The sequence below is a fragment of the Piliocolobus tephrosceles genome, chromosome 1, assembly GCF_002776525.5.
Source record: "Piliocolobus tephrosceles isolate RC106 chromosome 1, ASM277652v3, whole genome shotgun sequence".
NCBI classification, from domain to species: Eukaryota; Metazoa; Chordata; class Mammalia; order Primates; family Cercopithecidae; genus Piliocolobus; species Piliocolobus tephrosceles.
This window is the reverse complement of record NC_045434.1, coordinates 189582655-189604609: the sequence shown is the minus strand read 5'-3', so window position 1 is coordinate 189604609 and position 21955 is coordinate 189582655. Positions and strand designations below refer to the sequence as shown.

Here is a 21955-nt window from a genome sequence, read left to right as displayed (position 1 = left end):
CTCTACAAAGTACAGACTCCTACTCACCCTACTGCTTCTCATAATATAATGAAAATAATTAATGACAGCTTACATTTGTTTGAGTCCACTTTACAGATGACAACATAGGCAGGGGAAGGTTGAGTCATTAGCCCAAGGTCACATGGCTGATAAGGGGCAGTGCTGGGATTCAAGTTCAGGTTAGGCTGACTCAGAGCTTCTGAGCCCACATCACCAACATCAGTGCTCTTCCCTGCCCTTCCAGATAGGTCAGACACAGCAGCCTGTGAGTGACAGGTGTCAGGGACTCTGATCTTGAGGCTTTGCCCTCTGCTCTGGGACCCTCAGGCCGGGGAGCCTCAGGACCGTGCGCTCTTCCCCGGAGAGAATTCATGTGAAGGGCGATGGGCTCCAGGTAGAATGTCCTGTGTTCGTGTGTGGCATTCTTCTGGCTTCCTTTATAGACCTGGGGGATGGTCCCATCTGATCCAACCAAGAGACCTGGCTTCTCATTCTGGCTCATCCACTGCGCTATCACGTGCCTCTGAGCAAGTAGCTTAACCTTTTGGAGTCTTGAGTTTGGGTGGGCTGCACTTCTGCCTGTGCTGGGGCATCTAGGGGCTCAGATGCAGGCAGGGGAGTGTGTCCTGGACAAGGTTGCTTGGCTGCAAAGGTGAGTGTTCCCAACATGGCAGTGAACCCATGTCATTGGGAGGATGACCACTGATGGCTTTTGTTGTAGGCCCCACCTCATGGTTGAGGAATGGGCAGCCATTTTGCTTTCTTGCTGAGTCCACTGTTGTGCCAGCCCCACTACCACCCCCTCACATTGCTATTTGTGCTGCCCCGACCCCTCCCCTCCTGCAGAGGAAAATGGTTCCACCACCAAGACCATCGTGTACCACCTTGATGAGGGCGTGTATGGGATCTTCAACTCAGTCCTGTTTGACAACATCTGCCCTACCCCCATCCTGCAGAAGGTGAGCTTACCCCATGTGGGCCTGTTTTCAATTGTGTGTGTGTATTTCAATAACATTTGTTGTGTTTTTATCTAATTTTTAAAAAGTCAAACATATTTATTGTCTATAATAGACAACAAGGGTGACGAAGGTTATCACACATAATCCTACCACACAGAGAAAGACTCTGAGCATTACATACTTTAAAAAATGCCTTATACTTTTTTTATGACATTGGAATCATATTGTTTTGTAACCTGCTTTTTCCATTTATATGGGGTGTAGCTCTTTCCATGCCATTAACTGATCTTTGACAACATGATTTTTGATGACTATATAGTATTTTAACCAATCTAACTCTAGTGGTTGGCCATTTGGTTTTCTCTTTTTGAGCATTGTGAATATATGTTGAGGTTACAGCTCTGTGGTAAATTCCTGGAAGTAGAAACACTTCATATACAGTGGGTTTTTCTGTAATAACAGGGGAACAGGAATACATAAAACATTCCTCCTAGCCTGTGGAACCCAGCCCAGGGCCTCCAGCACCTTTAATGGGCATCTTTGAGAAAAGAAAGAAAACCAGACATCGTTTTATCTTCCCCTCTCCATCGTGTCTTCCCATCTCTCTCTCTCTTTTTTTTTTTTTGAAATGGAGTCTTACTCTGTCACCCAGGCTGGAGTGCAGTGGTGTGATCTCAGCTCACTGCAACCTCCGCCTCCTGGGTTCAAGTGATTCTCCTGCCTCAGCCTCCCAAGTAGGTGGGACTACAGGCACCTGCCACCACTCCCGGCTAATTTTTGTATTTTTAGTAGAGGTGGGTTTCAACCATGTTGTCCAGGCTGGTCTTGAACTCTTGACCTCAAATCATCCACCCACCTTGGTCTCCCAAAGTGCTGGGATTACAGGCATGAACCACCGCGCCCGGACTCTTCCCATCTCTTGACCTTTGTGCAGCCCCTCTTCCTGGAAAGAAACTTTCCTTGCATGCCTTGAAATGCCTAACTAGCACTCAATATGTTTTTCCTTCCCTTCCCATCCTATCCAGTTTTTCTTTTGCTTTTTCTTTTCTTTTTTTTTCTTTTTTTTTTGAGACAGAGTGTTGCTGTGTAGCCCAGGCTGGAGTGCAATGGTGCGATCTTGGCTCACTGCTGCCTCTGCCTCCCAGGTCCCGGTTCAAGCAGTTCTCCTGCCTCAGCCTCCGAGTAGCTGGGATTATAGGCACATGCCACCATACCCAGATAATTTTTGTATTTTCAGTAGAGACAGGATTTCACCATATTGGCCAGGCTGGTCTTGAACTCCTGACCTTGTGATCCACCTGCCTCGGCCTCCCAAAGTGCTGGGATTACAGGCGTGAGCCACCGCGCCCAGCTCCTATCCGGTTTTTCAAGAGTCAATCAGAAGGGTCTTGAAAATCAACTCCACTTTGTGGCTCTTCCTGCCCCTTATCCCTGTGCTGGCCTAGGGAACCCCTGTCTCCCTCCCTCCCTCCCTCCCTCCTCCAGGTGCCCAGGCACCCTGGATGTGCTTGATGGAGCCTCACTCCATGGTTAAATGTGGTTACATCTGCTGGTCGGAGTAGGCCTCCCCAAGGTGCTGAGGAATGCTGAGCTCTCTACTCTGACGCACTAGCATTGCCTGCATTCTTGTGGCAGCCCACATCCTACTGCATTGAGAAGGGACCAGGCCAGCCAGGTTACAAAGCGGGCAGCTGCTGCATCCCTGTTACTCTGCTTCTCTAGTCCCTGTCTGCCTGTTGCATGCTGGCTCTCACCCACTCCACTCCCTTCGGCTCCTCAGAAGAGGAGATGGTGGTCCCAGCCCACTGCCACGTCCCCCACCAGGATCTCTGCTTTGGCTGATCTCTAGTTGGCATTCATGACTTGGACACTGGGATATTTGACTCTCTTTGTGGTCTGTGCTGTTTCTCCTCTGGACGATGCTGCGGTTTCTTCCTTTAGGCTCTTAACTGCTTTCCAAGTCTGGCCACTTGAGCGCCTCCAGAGTTGGGCCCACAGCCTGGCGGTGGAGTCAGACATTGAATAGATGACAATACACATGATAAGTTCACTCCTGTGGTGCTGGGAGTGTGTGTAAGAGGGATTCAGCCTGGCTGGGGGTATCTGCACCTTCTTTCCCAAAGAAGGTCCCCTTACAAATATAATAGTTTTGGCATCTTTCTTTGCATACCTGCTCTTCCTTCCCAGGGACTTTGTGTTTACACCTCGGTATAAAAAGTTGTATGAGGCCGGGCATGGTGGCTCAAGTCTGTAATCTCAGCACTTTGTGAGGCAGAGGCGGTTGGATGACCTGAGGTCAGGAGTTATGAGACCAATCTAGCCAACATGGTGAAACCCTGTCTCAACTAAAAATACAACAATTAGCCGGGCATGATGGCACATGCCTGTGATCCCAGCTACTTGGGAGGCTGAGGCAGGAGAGTGACCTGAACCTGGGAGGCAGAGGGTACAGTGAGCCGAGATTGCGCCATTGCACTCCAGCCTGGGCGACAGAGTAAGACTCTGTCTCAAAAAAGAAAAGAAAAGAAAAGAAAAAAGTTATATGAAACGTAATCCTTGGCTCAAGGTATACATCTTATCATTGCACCATGCATGTTTCTTTTTTTTATTTTTATAAATTCAGCAAATAATTCAGTACTCTCAAAGTGCTACTCTCAATATTCAAAGCACTGTGCTGAGGTCTGCAGAGGAATTGTCTGTGCTTTGGAAGTACAGTTCTGTTGGATAGAAACGTGTGTGTGTGTGTGTGTGTGTGTGTGTGTGTGTGATTAGTATACAAGCTACAACCATGTATGAGAAAAGTACAGAACAAATATTATTGGAGCTTTTAAAAAATATTTTAGTACTGTGCATGTTTCTAAAAAATAAGGAACTTAAAAAATCACAGTTCCATTATCAAATTAAAAAATGAACAGTTCCATCGTGTCCCCCATCATCGGTGTTGAGCTATCCCCAACTGTCTCATAATGGTTTTTATATTGATTTGCTGAAATCAGGAGGCAAAGAAAGTCTGCATGGTGCATTTGGTTGCCATGTTGCGCGCTCTCTCTCTTTTTTTTTTTGAGACAGTCTCGCTCTGTCACCTAGGCTAGATTTCAGTGGTGTGATCTCAGCTCACTGCAACCTCTGCCTCCTAGGTTCAAGCTTTTCTCCTGCCTCAGCCTTCTGAGTAGCTGGGATTACTGGTGTGTGCCACCATGCCTGGCTAATTTTTATATTTTTAGTAGAGATGGGGTTTCGCCATGTTGGCCAGGCTTGTCTCGAACTCCTGACCTCAAGTGATACACCTGCCTCGGCCTCCCAAAGTGCTAGGATTATAGGCATGAGCCACTGGGCCCGGCGCCGTGTCTCTCTCTTAACCCATTGGTTTCCCCATGCTCTGTTTTTCTTTTTCTTTTTTGTAGAGATGCAATCTCCCTGTGTTGTCTAGGTGGGTCAGGAACTCCTGGCTCCAAGTGATTGTCCAGCCTCACCCTCCCAAAGTGCTGGGATTACAGTTGTGAACCACTGTTCCTGGCCCCCACCCTCTTTTTAAATCTGGTTTTTTTTTTTGGTAATTTTAAACTGAGTTGTTTTTCCTGTGGACTTTCCTGCATTCTTGATTTTCTTGATTGGTGAATTTCCTGAATTTCCCCTTGGTGCTTTTGAACATGTTTCTCTGCCTGGTATTTTTTTGTTTTTTGAAATTAGGTAGATTTAGTGGTTTGAATAGCATCTTAATCAGGTTTGGAATAAAAATGCTCCATGGGAGATCTTGTCTTTGTTTTCTTTTTAGCATAATAAGCATCATTATCATTTAACCTATGTTGCCTTCCATGCAAAGTTGTCACTATCTTGACTCATGCATTATTATTCTCTGGCTTTCTTTTCCAGTATAGGTCTATCACATCTCAATCTATTCCTTGAGTGTATTTATAATTTATTGTATTTGTTTTTTTGCTTTATAAAAAGGTATTTTGATGCATGTAACCTGTTTGGGCTTTTTCTCCCTTCAAATCACAGTCTAAGAGCCACACACCCTGCTGCATGTCTCTAGAGTCCATTCATTTCATTGCTGTGTAGCACTCTTTTGGTGAGTATGCTGCAGTTTATTTGTCCATTCTCCTCTCAAGGCATTTGGACTGTCTTTGGGTTTTTGCTACTGTGAATACTGCCACTGTGAATTCTTGTTCCTCTCTCTCTGATGAGTGAGCAAGGAGTGGAATGGTTGGGCACAGGGCATGTGAATGTTTGGCTTCAAGAGACAGTGCCAGTTTTCTGGTGTTGTACTGACAATCCCACCAGCAGTGGGTAAGAGACTCAATGACTGCATTTTCCCCAGCAGGGGGTATTGCCAGACTGAAAACACTTTCCCAGTGGAATGGATGTAAAATGGTATCTCACTGTGTCTTGATTTGCATTTCCCTCATCACTAGCAAAGCTGGACATCTCTTTGTATATTTACTGGCCAAACGTGTTTCCAGGAACTTCTTCCAGGGACTTTGTAAGTTGGCGTTGCCCTTCATGTCTGAATTTCTCCACCGAGTGGTCTGTACCCACTGCCCCTGCTCACTCAGCTCTCTTAGCCCTTCCAACCTCTCCAGTCGGGTACCTGTTCCATGATGCCATGGAAGATGCTCTTGAAAGTCACTTCCATGCTGCTAGCTCTTCCATGTGGCTCTTCTGTCCCAGCAGCTGGTCCTCCTCTGTTTTCATGCTCACCTCTCCTGGCTTCTGTGGCAACATCCTGGGCCTTGGCTACTCTTCTGCTGTTCTCACCTCGTCTCCTTGGCACTTCTCCTGCTCACCCTTTAAGTGTTGACTGTCTCAGGCCTCAGTCCTTGATCTTCTCTGTCTATGTGCACTTCCTAAGTAAATGCTTCCAGACCGAGGCTCTTAGTATCTTCCATACTATCATCACTGCCACATTTCTATCTCTATCCTGTGTCACACCTCTGAGCTCTAGACTTGTACATCCAGCTACCCACTTGACATTCCTACTGGGATTTCACAGACATCTCAATTCACTTGTTCAGAACTGAACTCTTGATTTCTAACTCCAAACTTCTCTTGGTAAATAGCACTGCCACTAGCCAACTGCTGAAGCTAAAAAAGTTGGCATTATTCTTGATTCTTGCTTTCCCTCTCCTTCCACATGCAGTCCACCTGCAATTCTTGAGTGTAGTTCCAAAATACATTTTGAATTCAGTGAATTCTTTCTCTGTCACCACCCTAGTGCAAGCCACCATTGCCTCCTGCTTGAGCTACTGCAGTAACCATTAACTGGTTTTCCGTCCCCTACTCCTACCTGCTTACCATTTTCCACGCTGCAGACAGAACGATCTTTTAAAATCCCAAAGATTATGCCCCTCCTCTGCTTAACACCTTCTGTGGCTTCCCATTGCTCTCAGAATAAAACCTAGACTCTTTACCACAACCAGCAAGGCTCCCACCATCTTCCCAGCTACCTCTGCCCTCACTCCTGTCCCTGTTTTCAGCTCCACTTACCAGCTCCAGCCCCACTCCCCTCCTTTCTGTTTTTGTAACACATAAGTTGTTTCTGCTCTCAGGGCCTTTGCATTCGTTCTGCCCAGAATGCTCTTTCACTCGCCCCTGAGACAGCTGCTGTATTCTCTTTCTTATGTCTCAGCTCAGATGTCACCTCGTCAGGGAGGCCTTTCCTGACTGCCCTCTCTAAAGCAGGCTCACCTCCCTCAATCAGATAATTTCAATACCTTGCTTATTTTCTTCACAACCCATCATAATCTGTTAATTATGTTTTTGTTTACTTGCCTATAGTCTGTCTTCTCCATTAGCAGATAGGCTCTATGAGGGCAGCCACCTTGTCCAATTAGTTTCCTCTGAGTTCCCAGCACTAGACACAGTGCCTGGCACATAGTAGATGCTCACTAAATATCTGTTGAATGAATTGTGACTCAATCATTCAGTAAACTGTGAGACCCTTGAGGGTCTCATATCTGTTCATATCTGTTTCCCTAGTACAGAACTTGGCACACAGTAGGTTTAGTATATGTTGGAATGGAATAGATTTTTTTTTTTTTTTGAGATGGAATCTCACTCTGTCACCCAGGCTGGAGTGCAGTGCTGCAATCTTGGCTCACTGCAACCTCTGCCTCCCGGGTTCAAGTGATTCTGCTGCCTCAGCTTCTCGAGCAGCTGGGATTATAGGCGCCCACCACTACACCTGGCTAATTTCTGTATTTTTAGTAGAGATGGCATTTCCCCATGTTGGTCAGTTTGGTCTTGAACTCAGACCTCAAGTGATCCGCCTGCCTTAGCCTCCCAAAGTGCTGGGATTACCGACATGAGCCACCGCACCCGGCCATTGTTTCTTTCATTTCTATGTCTTTGACAAGGATAAAGCATTGTGTTTTTGTTTATTGTTTTATTCTTTTGGTGTCAATGCCTTTTTATATCCTCTGTTCACTTAATTTGGGAGGTCTTGAAGTTTTTTCTTGCATATAGAGATGAGCTTGCATATGCATGTGTGCATGTATTTAATATGATGTTTGATTCAAATATTTTTGACTATTGGTTTAGTTTTGTAATTCTTTGTTATTCTTTCATAGAAAATTTGACACACTATTGTGTTTTAACTAAGTTTGCTGTAAGTTTTTTTTTTTTTTTTTTTGAGACGGAGTCTCAATCTGTCATCAGGCTGGAGTGCAGTGGCGCAATCTTGGCTCACTGCAACCTCCACCTCCCAGGTTCAAGTGATTCTCCTGCCTCAGTCTCCCAAGTGCTGGGACTACCGGTGCCCGCCACCACACTCGGCTAATTTTTGGTATTTTTAGTAGAGATGGGGTTTCACCATGTTGGCCAGGATGATCTCGATCTCTTGACCTCATGATCCACCTGCATCGGCCTCCCAAAGGGCTGGGATTACAGGCGTGAGCCACCGCGCCCAGCCTGCTGTAATTAATTGTAAGGAAATCTGTTACTTTCTTTTATGCTCTGCTGTTATAGATTATCTTTATTTTATATATATATATGTATTGTCTTATAGAAATAGAATGTTTATTAGAAGAAATTTAACACAAATAGTAAAATAAAATGATTCACTAATCCCACCATTCAGAGATGACTGTTGTTAAATGTACTTTGATTTCTACTTCTTTTGGGTTTAATGACAATTTTATTTTACTTAAGTCAGGGTCACACTCTGTCACGCTGGCTAGAGTGCAGTGGCACAATCATGCTTACTGTAGCCTCCATCTCCGAGGTTCAAGCCATCCTTCCCACTCCAGCTTCTGAATAGCTGGGACTACAGGCACATGCCACTATGCCTGGCTAATTTTTATACTTTTTGTAGCGATGGGGTTTTGCCATGTTGCCCAGGCTGGTCTTGAGCTCCTTGTTTTGTTCAAGCAATCCTTCCACCTTGAGATTACAGGCATGAGCCACCATGCCTGACCTGATTAGTTTTTTAAAAGTTGTCTAGTCTTTTGCTAAGAATAAGCAAGACTTTTTGTTTACTAATGTTATGATTTAACCAATTTTAGCTGCTCTGATATTAAAAGGTGTTTTCCTCAATATACTTCCAAAATATTGGAAATAATCAGAGCTGGGTGTGGGGAGAGAACTAAGCCCAAAAGCTCTAATTTACAATGCTGTAACATTTTGAAAGACCAATCTTGTTTTTGATTTCTACTTTTAAAAGAAGTGTCATAGTGCACTTTGTTTTCCACTTTAAAAATTTAAATATTGTGAGCATATGGTTTTCTTTAAATACTGAGGTGTTAGGTGGACTTTTTAATATATAAACATTTTAAATGTTCATTGAGTGCTCTAAAATGATACATATTTAGTGTATGTATTAGTTTGTTCTCACACTGCCATAAAGGAATACCTGAGAGTGGGTAATTTATAAAGGAAAGAGGTTTAATTGACACAGTTCTGCATGGCTAGGGAGGCCTCAGGAAACCTACAATCATGGCAGAAGGGGAAGCAGGCACATCTTACATGGCTGCAGGAGAGAGAGGTGTTAAGGGGGAACTTCCAAACACTTTTAAAACCATCAGCTCTCATGAGAACTCCCTCACTATCATAAGAACAGCATGGACGAAACTGCCTCCCATGATCCAATCACCTCCCAACAGGTCCCTCCCTCAATATCTGGGGATTACAATTCAAGATGAGATTTGGGTGGGGACACAAAGCCAAACCATATCAGTGTATAAAGATGCAGTTCAAAAAATGTGTATCGGCACTTCACAAATGCAAGATATGATTGAGTATAGGGTGAAATTGAGAGGAGGCAAGTATCGTGGGAGTTTTATGAGAATCTTGGGGGCAAAATTCAGGACAGTTACCCCAGTCCATGCAGAGAGATCCTCCTTTTATTTTTAGGATGGGGCTTTCTTACTTGCCGTTCCATTTTCTAGTTTTTTATGCTTTCAAAAGTGTGAATCTGTCTGGAATGTATTGCAATAGCACTTACCAAGAGTGTACCTAGATTAAGAAGAGAGAAGACTGAAAATTGTAAATGAAAGAGGTGACATTACAAGATACCACAGAAATTCAAAAGATCGTAAGAGACCACTACTAGCATGAATAATTATATACTAACAAATGGATAACCTAGGCAAAATGGATAAATTCCTAGATACATATTACCTACAAAGACTCAATCACGAAGAAACAGAAAATCTGAATAGACCAATAATGAGTTGGGAGATTGAATCAGTAATCAAAAACTTCCCAAAAAAGAAAAGCCCAGGACTTGAATGGCTTTATTGGTGAATTCTACCAAACATGTAAAAAAGAATTAATACCAATCCTTCTCAAACTCTTCAACAATACTGAAGCAGAAGGTACACTTCCAAACTCATTTTATAAGGCCACAATTACCTTAACACCAAAGCCAGACAAATATACCATAAGAAAAGAAAATTACAGGCCACGTTCACATAGATCCAAAAATTCTCAACAAAATACTAGCAATCCAAATCAAATAGCACATTAAATGATCACACACCATGATCAAGTGGAATTTATCTCTGGGATGCAAAGATATTTTAACGTGTCTAAATTTATAAATGTGATATACTATAATACCACAATGAAGTATAAAAATCATATGATTATCTCAGTAGATGGAGAACAAGCGTTTGACAAAATTCAGCATCCTTTCATGATAAAAACTCTCAACAAATTAGGTATGGAAGGAATGTACCTCAATATGATAAGGGCCATATATGACAAACTCACAGCTAATGTTATACTCAGCAAAGATCCTAAGGTCAGGAGCAGGACCAAGATGCTCACTCTCACCACTTCTATTTAGTGTAGTACTAGAAGTCCTAGCCAGAGCAATTAGGCAAGAGGAAGAAATAAAAGGCACCCAAATGGGAAAGGGAGATGTAAAATTGTCTCTGTTTGCAGATGACATTATCTTAGACACAGAAAACTCTAAGGCTGGACATGGTGGCTCACACCTGTAATCCTAGCACTTTGGAAGGCCAAGGCTGGTGGATCACTTGAGATCAGGAGTTCAAGACCACCCTGGCTAATGAGGTGAAACTCTCTCTACTAAAAATACAAAATTAGCCAAGCGTGAAGGTGTGTGCCTGTAATCCTAGCTACTCAGGAGGCTGAGGCACGAGAATTGCTTGAACCTGGGAGGTGGAGGTTGCAGTGAGTCAAGATCATGCCACTGCACTCCAGCCTGGACAACAGAGTGAAACTCCATCTCACACACACAAAGGCTGGTACAGTGGCTCATGCCTGTAATCCCAGCAATTTGGGAGGCTGAGGCAGGCAGATCACTTTAGGTCAGGAGTTCAAGACCAGCCTAGCCAACATGGTGAAACCCTGTCTCTACTAAAAATGCAAAAATTAGCCAGGCATGGTGGTGTGTGCCTGTAATTCCAGCTATTCAGGAGGCTGAGGCATAAGAATCGCTTGAGCCTGGGAGGTGGAGGCTGCAGTGAACCGAGATGGTGCCACTGCACTCCAGCCTGACGACAGAGCCAGACTCCATCTCAAACACACACACACACACACACACACACACACACAAAGAAACCTCTAAAGACTTCACTGAAAAACTATTAGACTTAATAAGTTCAGGAACGTTAGAAGATACAAAATTAACATATGATGTTTCTATATGCTAACTATCTGAAAAAGAATTCAAGAAAACATTTGTACACTGAAAACTAGAAAACATGGATGAAGGAAATAAAAAAGGACATAAATAAATGGAAATATATCCCGTGTTTGTGAATTGGAAGAATTAATAATGTTAAAATGTTCATACTACCCAAAGTGATCCACAGATTCAATGCAGTCCCTATAAAAATTCCAATGATCTTTTCCCCAGAAGTATAAAAAAATCCTAAGATTTGTATAAAACCACAAAAGATCCTAAATAGCCAAAGTATCTTGGGCAAAAAGAAGAAAGCTGGAGGCATCACATTATCTGATTTCAAAATATATACTAGAAAGCTATAGTAAGCAAAACAGCATGGTACTGGCATAAAAACGAACATACAGACCAGTGGAATAGAATAGAGAGCCCAGAAATAAATCCATGTATTTACGGTCAATTGATCTTTAACAAACATGCCAAGGACACACAATGGGAAAGGACAGTCTCTTCCATAAATGGTGTTAGAAAAACTAGATATCCACATACAGAAAAATAAAATTGACCCTATCTCACGCCATATACAAAATGAATTAAAGACTTTCAGATTGACTTTTTTTTTTTTTTTTTTTTTTTGAGACAGTCTCACTCTGTTGCCCAGGCTGGAGTGCAGTGGTATGATCTTGGCTCACTGCAGCCTCCGCCTCCTGGGTTCAAGTGATTCTGCTGCCTCAGCCTCCCGAGTAGTTGGGATTCCAGACATGTGCCACCATGCCCAGATACTTTTTGTATTTTTAGTAGAGATGGGGTTTCACCATGTTGGCCAAGCTGGTCTCGAACACCTGAACTCAAGTGATTCGCCCGCCTTGGCCTCCCAAAGTGCTGGGATTACAGGCGTGAACCACCATGGCCCAGATTGACTTCTTTCACTTAGCAATATGCACTTAAGTTTCCTTCATATCCTTTCATGGCTTGATAGCTGATTTCTTTTTAGCACTGAATCATATTCCATTGTCTGGGTGTACAGCAGTTTATCCATTCACCTACTGAAGGACATCTTGGTTGCTTCCAAGTTTTGGCAATTATGAATAAAGCTATTATAAACACCTATGTGTAAGTTTTTGTGTGACATGCATTTTTAACTCCTTTGGGTAAATGCTAAGGAGTAGAATTGCTGGATCATATGGTAAGAATATATTTAGTTTTGCAGAAAATTGCCAAACGGTATTTCAAGGTGGCTGCACCATTTTGTATTCCCACCAGCAATGAATGGGAGCTCTTGTTGCTCCACATCCACACCAGCATTTGGTGTTGCCAGTGTTCTGAATTTTGGCCATTCTGATAAGGGTGCAGTGGTGTTTGTTGTTTTAATTTATATTTCCCTGATGACATACGTTTATTTGCCATCTGTGTATATTCTCTGGCAAAGTATCTGTTAAATTCCTTTGACCATTATAAACAGAGTTTTAGTTGTATGTTTTCTAATTTTTGAGTTTTAAGAGTTCTTCATATATTTTGGATAACAGTTCTTTATCAGATGTGTGTTTTGCAACTATTTTCTCCCAGTCTGTGGCTTGTCTTCTCTTAACATTGTTTTTTTTGTTTGTTTGTTTGTTTTTGTTTTTTTTTTAGATAGAGTCTTGCTCTGTCACCCAGGCTGAAGTGCAGTGATGAGATCTTGGCTCACTGCAACCTTCACCTCCCAGGCTCAAGCGATTCTCCTGCTGCAGCCTCCTGAGTGGCTGGGATTACAGGCATGCACTACCAAGCCTGGCTAATTTTTGTATTTTTAGTAGAGATGGGGTTTCAGCACGTTGTCCAGGCTGGTCTCGAACTCCTGGCCTCAAGTGATCTGCCTGCCTCGACCTTCCAAAGTGCTGGGATTATAGGTGTGAGCCACCACACCTGGTGATACTGTCTTTTGGAGTGCAGAAATTTTTAATTTTAATGAAGTCTAGTTTATCAATTCTTTCTTTTATGGATTGTGTCTTTGGTGTTGTGTGTTCTGTTCTTTTCTTTTTTTCAGTAGTGCTTGTTACCTTCTAACATACTATATAATTTTTTTTTTTTTTTGAGACAGAGTCTCGCTCTGTCACCCAGGCTGGAGTGCAGTGGCATGATCTCGGCCCACTGCAAGCTCCGCCTCCCAGGTTCATGCCATTCTCCTGCCTCAGCCTCCCAAGTAGCTGGGACTACAGGCACCCACCACCACGCTCAGCTATTTTTTTTGTGTGTGAATTTTTAGCAGAGATAGGGTTTCACGTGTTAACCAGGATGGTCTCGATCTCCTGACCTTGTGATCTGCCCACCGCGGCCTCCCAGAGTGCTGGGATTACAGGTGTGAGCCACCGTGCCTGGCCCTAACATACTGTATAATTTACTTGTTTACCTTCCCCTGCTAGACTGTAAACCCCATGAGGACAAGGACCTTTGTGTATTTTGTTCATTAGTGTTTCCCAAGCATACAGAACAGTGATTATCTAAATATGTGCTAAATGGCAACCTAATTCTGAAACTGGATTTTTGTTTTGGAGTGTATGCTGAATCACGGTAGCATTGGCCTTCAATTTTGATATCTGTGTGGGTTCCTAGGGCCTAGTCAAGATGGAGAATCCAATAGGATACCCTTACATAGAGCTGAGAACCCAAAAGAAGTACATCCTTAGTGTAAGTGTCAACTAGAGAAAAGAGCCCATTCTACAGAGAAGGACAGCAAGAAAACTTCCCTGTTTTGATCTTGGTAGTGATGGGAAGAGAGCAAAAAATTGAGATTTTGCAACCACAAGCCAGCCTTCTCTTGGGCTTGTGGCCCAAATTCACGTTAACTATGGTCTGAAAAACCTTAAGCCTCAAAATAATTTCATCTGGCAGAAGCAAACACATTCTCTCTGGAGGAGGAATCTTCAGTTTAGGCTTCTCACAGATAAGGTTTCAAAGATAAGAATGCTCACAGATAAGATTTCAAAGTACATGAGCTCACAGTCAAAAATCACAACATACAAAGAAACAGGCTGGGCGCAGTGGCTCACGCCTGTAATCCCAGCACTTTGGGAGGCCGAGGTGGGCAGATCACGAGGTCAGGAGATCAAGACCATCCTGGCTAACACATGAAGCCCTGTCTCTACTAAAAATTAAAAAAAAAAAAAAAAATAGCCGGTCATGGTGGTGGGCGCCTGTAGTCCCAGCTACGTCGGAGGCTGAGGCAGGAGAATGGCATGAACCTGGGAGGCGGAGCTTGCAGTGAGCCGAGATTGCACCACTGCACTCCAGCCTGGGCGACAGAGCAAGACTCTGCCTCAAAAAAAAAAAAAAAAAAAGAAACAAGTCACCGTGAGGAAGAACCACAAAAGCAATAGGTAGCAGATCAGACCTGCATTTACTTCATATGTTGGAATTATCAGGTGCTAACATTCTTTTACAGTGTTTGAAGAAATAAGAAATTGAAAATATGACCAAAGAATAAGTGAATATAAAAATATGTTGCAGCAGATTTTTAAAAGGATTAAATAGAACTTCTAGAAATGAAAAATATGAAAATTGAAATTATGGCCAGGGTAAGCAGCATATTAAAGACAACAGAAGACAGAATGAGAGAATGGATAGAGTTGAAGAAAGTATCCAAATGTAGCACAGAGACAAAAAGATATAGGAAAGGCTAAGGAAATGGTGCATAGAGTGAGAAGGCGTAATGTCCAATCATAGTTTCAGGAAGAGACTGTATCAGGATACAGATGCCACACTAGTAATTTGAACACGGAAATTTTAACATAAAGAATAGTTAATTCTAAAGGTGGTTAATTACAATTACTAAAAGGAGTAAAATCAGCTACCACCGCTGGTCCTGGGGGAGAATGAACAAGGGAGGAACTTAGAAACACAGAGGATGAGGGCTCCTCCCTCCAAGGCTGATATTGAAATCTTTGAGGAGAGGCTGTAGTGTCACAGAAACAGCAGTCTACCAGTGGCAAACTTGTCAGAGGGTGACTACCTCAACAATCCATGCAGCACAGAAGCAGCCTGCTGCTGAGTAGGGGAGAATCTTGCTGGAAGGTGCAGGCCAGGGCTGAACTGTGAAGGCCACTAAGGCGAATGCTACCATGTACTTGCTGGGTAACCTTAGGCAAGTTACTTAATCTTTCTGAGTCTTATTTCTCTAGCTTCTCCAGTTGGAAAATGAGGGGGCTGAACTTTAATTACTAATGTTGCTTCTTGTTTTGAAGTGAGGCCATTCCAGTGTATCTCCACGAAGTTAGAGTTGGTTCCTTATTGAAACAGTCTGTCTTCATTGTGGGGTTTTGTTTTGATTTTTCTGTAGTTTTGATCAAGAATAGATGGTACAGCTATTGAATGCCACATTGAGATGGTAAAATGTAAATGTCTAGAGTAACCACTATAAGAATAGAAATAAGATAATATAACTTCTAACACAGAAGGTAATTAAAATAGTTTAGTTTTGATACCAGCATAAGAAATAGACCGGCTGAGGCAAACTGGGAGGAATATTGAAACACACATGTAATTGATAAGAGATTAGTAGACAAAATACATGAAGAATTCTTTTTTTTCTTCCTGAGACGGTGTCTTGTTCTGTAGCCCAGGCTGGAGTGCAGTGGCTCGGCTCACTGCAAACTCTGCCTCCCAGGTCCAAGCAATTCTCCCACCTGAGCCTCCCAAGTAGCTGGGATTACAGGCACATGCCACCATGCCCAGCTAATTTTTGTATTTTTTTTTTAGTAGAGACGGGGTTTCACCATGTTGGCCAGGCTGGTCTCGAATTCCTGACCTTGTGATCCACCTGCCTCGGCCTCCTAAAGTGCTGGGATTACAGGCGTGAACCACTGCGCCTGGCCTGAAGAATTCTTAAGTAAGAAATAGAGACAAGCAAGCATCTCAAGAAAATAAGGAAAAAGGCAACTCAATAGAAATACAGGCAAGATACTTTGCCAGGCAATTCACAAAAGATAAAATGAAAAGGTGCTCAGTGGTAATCAAGGAAATGCAAATAAAAGTGAAAATGAGATACCATTTCATACCAACTAGATTAGAAAACATTAAAAGCATGATAATGCCAACTGTTGGTGAGGATATGGCGTAGTTGGGGCCTTAGGCACTGCTAGGTGGGAGCTGGTGTATCACTACTTTGGGAAAGAAGTAGGCATTATTCAGATAAATTTAAACATACGTATGCCCTACATTACAGCAAGTTCCTAGGCCTATATTGCAAAGAAACTTGGCATGTTTCTGAGGAGCTATATCAGAACGTATATATCTTTATAATACAAAACATTGGAAATGACCTTAATGTTTGTTGGCAGGGTAGCAGATACATAAATTATGGTGTATTCTGTACAGTGAATTTTATGCAGTGTATTGTGAACTTGTAGAGATTACACACTCTATAATTTCATTTATATAAATTTTAAAAGTGTGCAAAACTAAACAATACATTGTTTAGGGTTAGGTACACTCATGGAAAACAAAGTAAGAAAATGATGAACACGAAAGTGAGGATGGTGGCTACCTCTGAAGAGGTTAGGAAAGAGGGGACGTCATTGGAGTGGGCACGTAGGGAGTTTCGAAGATATTGGAAATTTTAGCTTTCTTCAGCTGGGTGGTAAGTATACAGATATTCATTTTATTGTCATTTGTTATATCTTAGACATGATACAAATGTTCTTTTGTATTAATTATTTAACAAAAACTGAGTTTGTCATTTGCTTTATTATTATTCTTTGATAGGCTCACATTTATTCTTTTATCACATTATTTCTAATGTTTAAAAAAACATCCTGGGGATTTCAATTAGTAATAGTTTATTTAATCTAGTTATTAAATTAGGGAGAATTCTCTTTTTTGCTTTACTAAGTTTTTCTAGCTAGGATAGTGTAAACTTTGTATCTTTTATTTCTTCCAGGAAGGTTTTGTTATTATTTTTTTGAGACGGGGTCTCGCTCTGTCGCCCAGGCTGGTGTGCAGTGGTGCAATATTGGCTCACTGCAACCTCCACCTCCCGGGCTCAAGTGATTCTCTTCGGAGGCCTCAGCCTCCCAAGTAGCTGGGACTACAGGTGCATGCCACCATGCCTGGCTAATTTTTTGTGTTTTTAGTAGAGATGGGGTTTCACCGTGTTAGCCAGGATAGTCTCGATCTCCTGACCTCGTGATCCGCCTGCCTCCCAAAGTGTTAGGATTACAGGCGTGAGCCACCGTGCCCAGCTGGTTTTATTATTTTATTTGCATAAGTATTTCTGTGGCCCAAGTACATCCAATAATGTAATAGCTTAATGCTTTCACTACTATTATGAGCGAAAACTTTTCCCTGTGTTTTTGAGCTGAGATGCTGGCTTGCATTCTAAAATTCATTGATTTCCTCTAGTAAGCATACTCACCCTCTTACGATTTTCCAGGTGGGCAAATACATTATCTGCAGTGTAAATATTTTATTTCTTCATCTTCTATGTATTATGCTTTTTTGTTTCTTTTATTCTGATAGCTATTGCTGGCATTTCTCATGATATATAAAACAGGAATGATGACATAAAGATTCAGACTTGGATCAGAAGACATGGGTTCCAGACCTGGCTTTGCCATAGACCAACTGAGTAACCTTAGTTAAAACAAGCTACTTAATCTCTCTGAGCCTTATTTCTCTAGTTTCTGCATTTGGAAAATGACGGGGCTGAACTTTAGTGTGTCTCAATGAAGTCAGAGTTGGATCCTTATTTAAAATAGCTTTTCTTCATTGTAGGGTTTTGTTTTGTCTGTAGTTGTAATATAGAATAGATGCTACAGGCTACTGAATGGTATGTTGACATGTATTGGGAAAATTAAACTTGAACTGTAGATCTATATTTTCCATGTTATGAAGCCAGTGACCAACTTCTCTCCTGTTGTCTGCACCTTTCATTTTAAAGATAAATTGTTTAACTGTTGAAGATGATTCTTTGAATATGACTGTGAATTTGGTTAGCTAAGATTTTGTGTCAGGTTTTTGCCTATATATTCATATATTCACAAGTGAGATTTTGGCTATAGGTTTTTTTTGTGTGTGTGTTGCCCTTGTTTATCTCATTGTTGTTTAAAATATTTTTGTACGAATTATTGATTTTTATTTATTTATTTATTTATTTATTTATTTATTTTTGAGATGGAGAGTCCTGCTCTGTCACCCAGGCTGGAATGCAGTGGTGCGATCTCAGCTCACTGCAACCTCTGCCTCTAGGTTTAAATGATTCACCTGTCTCAGCCTCCCAAGTAGCTGAGATTACAGGCGCCTGACACCACCCCCCCGGCTAATTTTTTTGTATTTTTAGTAGAGACAGACCTTCACCATGTTGGTCAGGCTGGATGACTTTTTTTTCTTTTCTGTTTTTTTTGTTTTTGAGACAGCGTCTTGCTCTGTAACCCAGGCTGGAGTGCAGTGGTGCCATCTCGGCTCACTGCAAGCTCCACTTCCCAGGACTACGAGCTCCTGCCACCATGCCTGGCTAATTTTTTGTATTTTTAGTAGAGACGGGGTTTCACCGTGTTAGCCAGGATGGTCTCAATCTCCTGACCTCATGATCCGCCCGCCTCGGCCTCCCAAAGTACTGGGATTACAGGTGTGAGCATTTTTAAAGGCTGTGCCCGGCCTTTTTCAGTTTTTGAGATGGAGTTTTGCTCTTATCGCCCAGGTTGGAGTTCAGTGGCACGATCTTGGCTCACTGCAATCTCCGCCTCCTGGGTTCAAGTGATTCTCCCGCCTCAGCCTCCTAAGTAGCTGGGATTACAGGCGCCCACCACCATGCCCAGCTAATTTTTGTATTTTTAGTAGAGACAGGGTTTTGCCATGTTGGCCAGGCTTGTCTCAAACTCCTCACCTCAGGTGATGCACCCACCTCCGCCTCCTAAAGTTCTGGGATTACAGGCATGAGCCACTATGCCTGGCCTATTGATTTATTCTTTAAAAGTTGAAGAATTATTTAGGGATTCCATCAGGGCCATGCACCTTTTTCAATGTTTGACCTTGTTTTTTCTGTGGCTCTGTCAGACATATGTGCCTTTGAAGAAGGCAGCTAGGTGCAGCCAGGAGGCTCCTTGTCTGGGACTGCCCAGAATTCTACTAACTCCCAGTAGAGCCTGGGGCAAGTCACCTTCCCTCTCTGAGTTTTCTCATCTGTAAAATGGGAATGCAGTCATGCCACCTGCCTCCCATATAAGGTATGAAATGGTGGTGGTATGCTTTGTAAAGGAGGGACCCCCTGCCCTCTCTCACAGAGGGGCCTAGTGGCTGGGAGCCTGGGCGTCTTGGATTTTTGCAGATGCTTGTCCATTTCCACTCAATTATCAGACTTGTAAACATAGCTGAGATTTACAAGCTTGTTGCCATAGCTTTTAGAATATTCATTTCAAAGATTCCTTTTTTTTTTTAAACAGGCTGGGTGCAGTGGCTCACAACTGTAATCCCAGCACTTTGGGAGGCTGAGGCAGGCAGATCACGAGGTCAGGAGATCAAGACCATCCTGGCTAACACGGTGAAACCCCATCTCTACTAAAAATTAATTTAAAAAATTAAATAGATACATAAATAGTAAAAGCATAGCTTTGCATTATTTCATGTAAAGTTTTAAAATCTTTTTTTTTCACTTTTTTTTTTTTATTAACAATAGTATCAATTCAACTATTCTTAACTGCTTTTTTTTTTTTTTTTTGAGACAGAGTCTCACTCAGTCGCTCAGGCTGGAGTGCCGTGGCTCGATCTCTGCTCACTGCAAGCTCTGCCTCCTTGGGTTCATGCCATTCTCCTGCCTCAGCCTCCTGAGTAGCTGGGACTACAGGCGCCCACCACCACGCCCAGCTAATTTTTTTGCATTTTTTTAGCAGAGACGGGTTTCACCGTGTTAGCCAGGATGGTCGCGATCTCCTGACCTCGTGATCCACCAGCCTCGGCCTCCCAAAGTGCTGGGATTATAGGTGTGAGCCACCGTGCCCGGCCGGGAATGCTAACTTCTTATAATCCAAGGGTGCCTTTTCTCTTTACCATGGAAGAATCTTTAAAATTGATTTTCTCAAAGGTCCTTGTAGATTCATTTATAGAGCATCCCCTCCACTCATCTTTAAACATTAGCTTAACGTTTTTCAATGAGTGGGGCTAAGGGAAATAATTCAGAGAAATTGAAGTTAATTTTATTCATTAACGAAAAGTTTATAAACAAGAATGTTCAGTTATATGAACAAGGATACAGTATTCCTTTGTCTCCCCTTCTTGGAATGTGAACTTCATGACCACAGGAATTTTATTTTGTGTGTGTGTTTACTGCTGCATTTCCAGCTCCTAGATCACAGCCTGGCAATTAGTAGGTGCTCAATAAGCACTTGTTGAATGAATGAATTCCTAAAGATTGGATAGCTATCATTCTTAACTTACATAATGTACATATTTTTCTTTATTAATGGGACTAATAGATTATTAAGTAACTTTTTGTCAAATATATGAACATTATTTCTGCTTATGGAAACTGTGACTTTTCTTTCTCAATGTTACTAATTCCTGCTCTGGCTAGGGTATTGAAATGCCTTTCCTTTTTTCTCTGCTGGTTTTCTCTGTTGCTTCTGTCTATGCCCTTTGGATGACTTCTATTCATATTCTTTTTCTGCCCTTTCTCACTCTTTTTCTTTCTCATCACTCATGTATTCCACATTCTTTAATTCATTTATTTAAAAAATATTATTCGAATAAGCACCTAATGGATGCCAGCCTGCTAGGCATGGAGGAGATGGGGATGACAAGACCTACATGTCTCCTGGGCTCATGGAATCTATAGTCTTCAGGGAAGACAGGCTTGAGCAGATATTTCACAAATATTTACGAGTTATGGTAAATACTATGAAAGCAAAGCTTGAGGGAGCATGGAACTTTAGGAAAGGCTTCCCTGAAGCCATTTTAGCTGGGATCTAAAGGAGATATAGGAATTTGCAGATTTGGGGCCTCGGGGAATAGCAAGGAGGCAGGTAGGAGGTATGGGAAGGGAAGTAGGGTTTAGCTGGGGAGCCCAGAGCAACTGGAGTAACTGGAGCACAGCAAGTGCAGTGATGGGAGAAGAGGCCCCTCAGAGGACACAGTCATCACCACCCACATTTCAGTGGTGACTGTAGGACCTGCCTGGCAGGATCCCTGCCTACACTGTGGCAAATGGCATTGATACCTTGGTGGTCCACAGTCTATTACAAATTTCTGGATTTGGAAATCATTTAAGAAAAAGTCCTATGTCATTGGTAGTTGTGTCTTTGGGCAAGTCATTTAAGCTTTCAGAGCCTCAGTTTTTCTGAAATGGGAGTAATTGTGTCTACTCCATGGGGTCCGTGACCTCTGCCAGGTCCCCCTGTGATTATTGTTGGAAGTCCATCTTTCTCATTAGACTGAGGGCCTGAGGGAGGATGAGTCTAGCCCACCAGTGTACTGCTGGCTCCTATTGCTGGGCATGGCATGGAGTGAGGACAGCTGGGAGGGCTTCATAGACAAGGGAGCCCCAAGGATGGGCTCAGAGGATGAGCTAGATTTGAGGGTCGGGGAAGGGCTGTAGAGGTGTGGACATGCCGACGTCTGGAAAGAGGCCAGTGAAGACTGAAGTGCAGAGATGGTAACAACAACAATCACAACAGTAACAGTTACAACTGTGCTGACTTTCCGTGCACCCTCGCCGTGTGCCGGCCACTGTTCTACACGCTCTTCATACACTAACTCATTTATCCTTGCAGGAACCTTATGAGGTAAGTACTGTTGTTATTCCCATTTTACAAATGAGCAAACTGAGACATGGAGAGATTAAGCATTTTGCCCAAGGTCACACAGCTAACAACTGCTGAAACCTGGATTTAAGACCAGGCATTTGTGACTTCAGAGTGTAAGAAGCAACGAACGCAGAGAA

At 42.6% G+C, this 21955-nt stretch overlaps 1 protein-coding gene across 2 annotated transcripts in view; it reads left to right on the top strand.

The window, feature by feature from the left end:
* AZIN2 (antizyme inhibitor 2) overlaps positions 1–21955 on the top strand; it is a 41595-nt gene that overhangs the window by 16865 nt on the left and 2775 nt on the right. The window contains exons 9-10 of one of the 2 annotated variants that reach the window (XM_023232204.1): positions 847–959; positions 4962–5031. In XM_023232204.1, coding sequence (XP_023087972.1) covers positions 847–959; positions 4962–5021 — 173 coding nt within the window. In that variant the 3' untranslated portion in view covers positions 5022–5031. The remainder of the gene's footprint in view (positions 1–846; positions 960–4961; positions 5032–21955) is intronic. The other variant, XM_023232203.1, reaches the window with a different exon arrangement.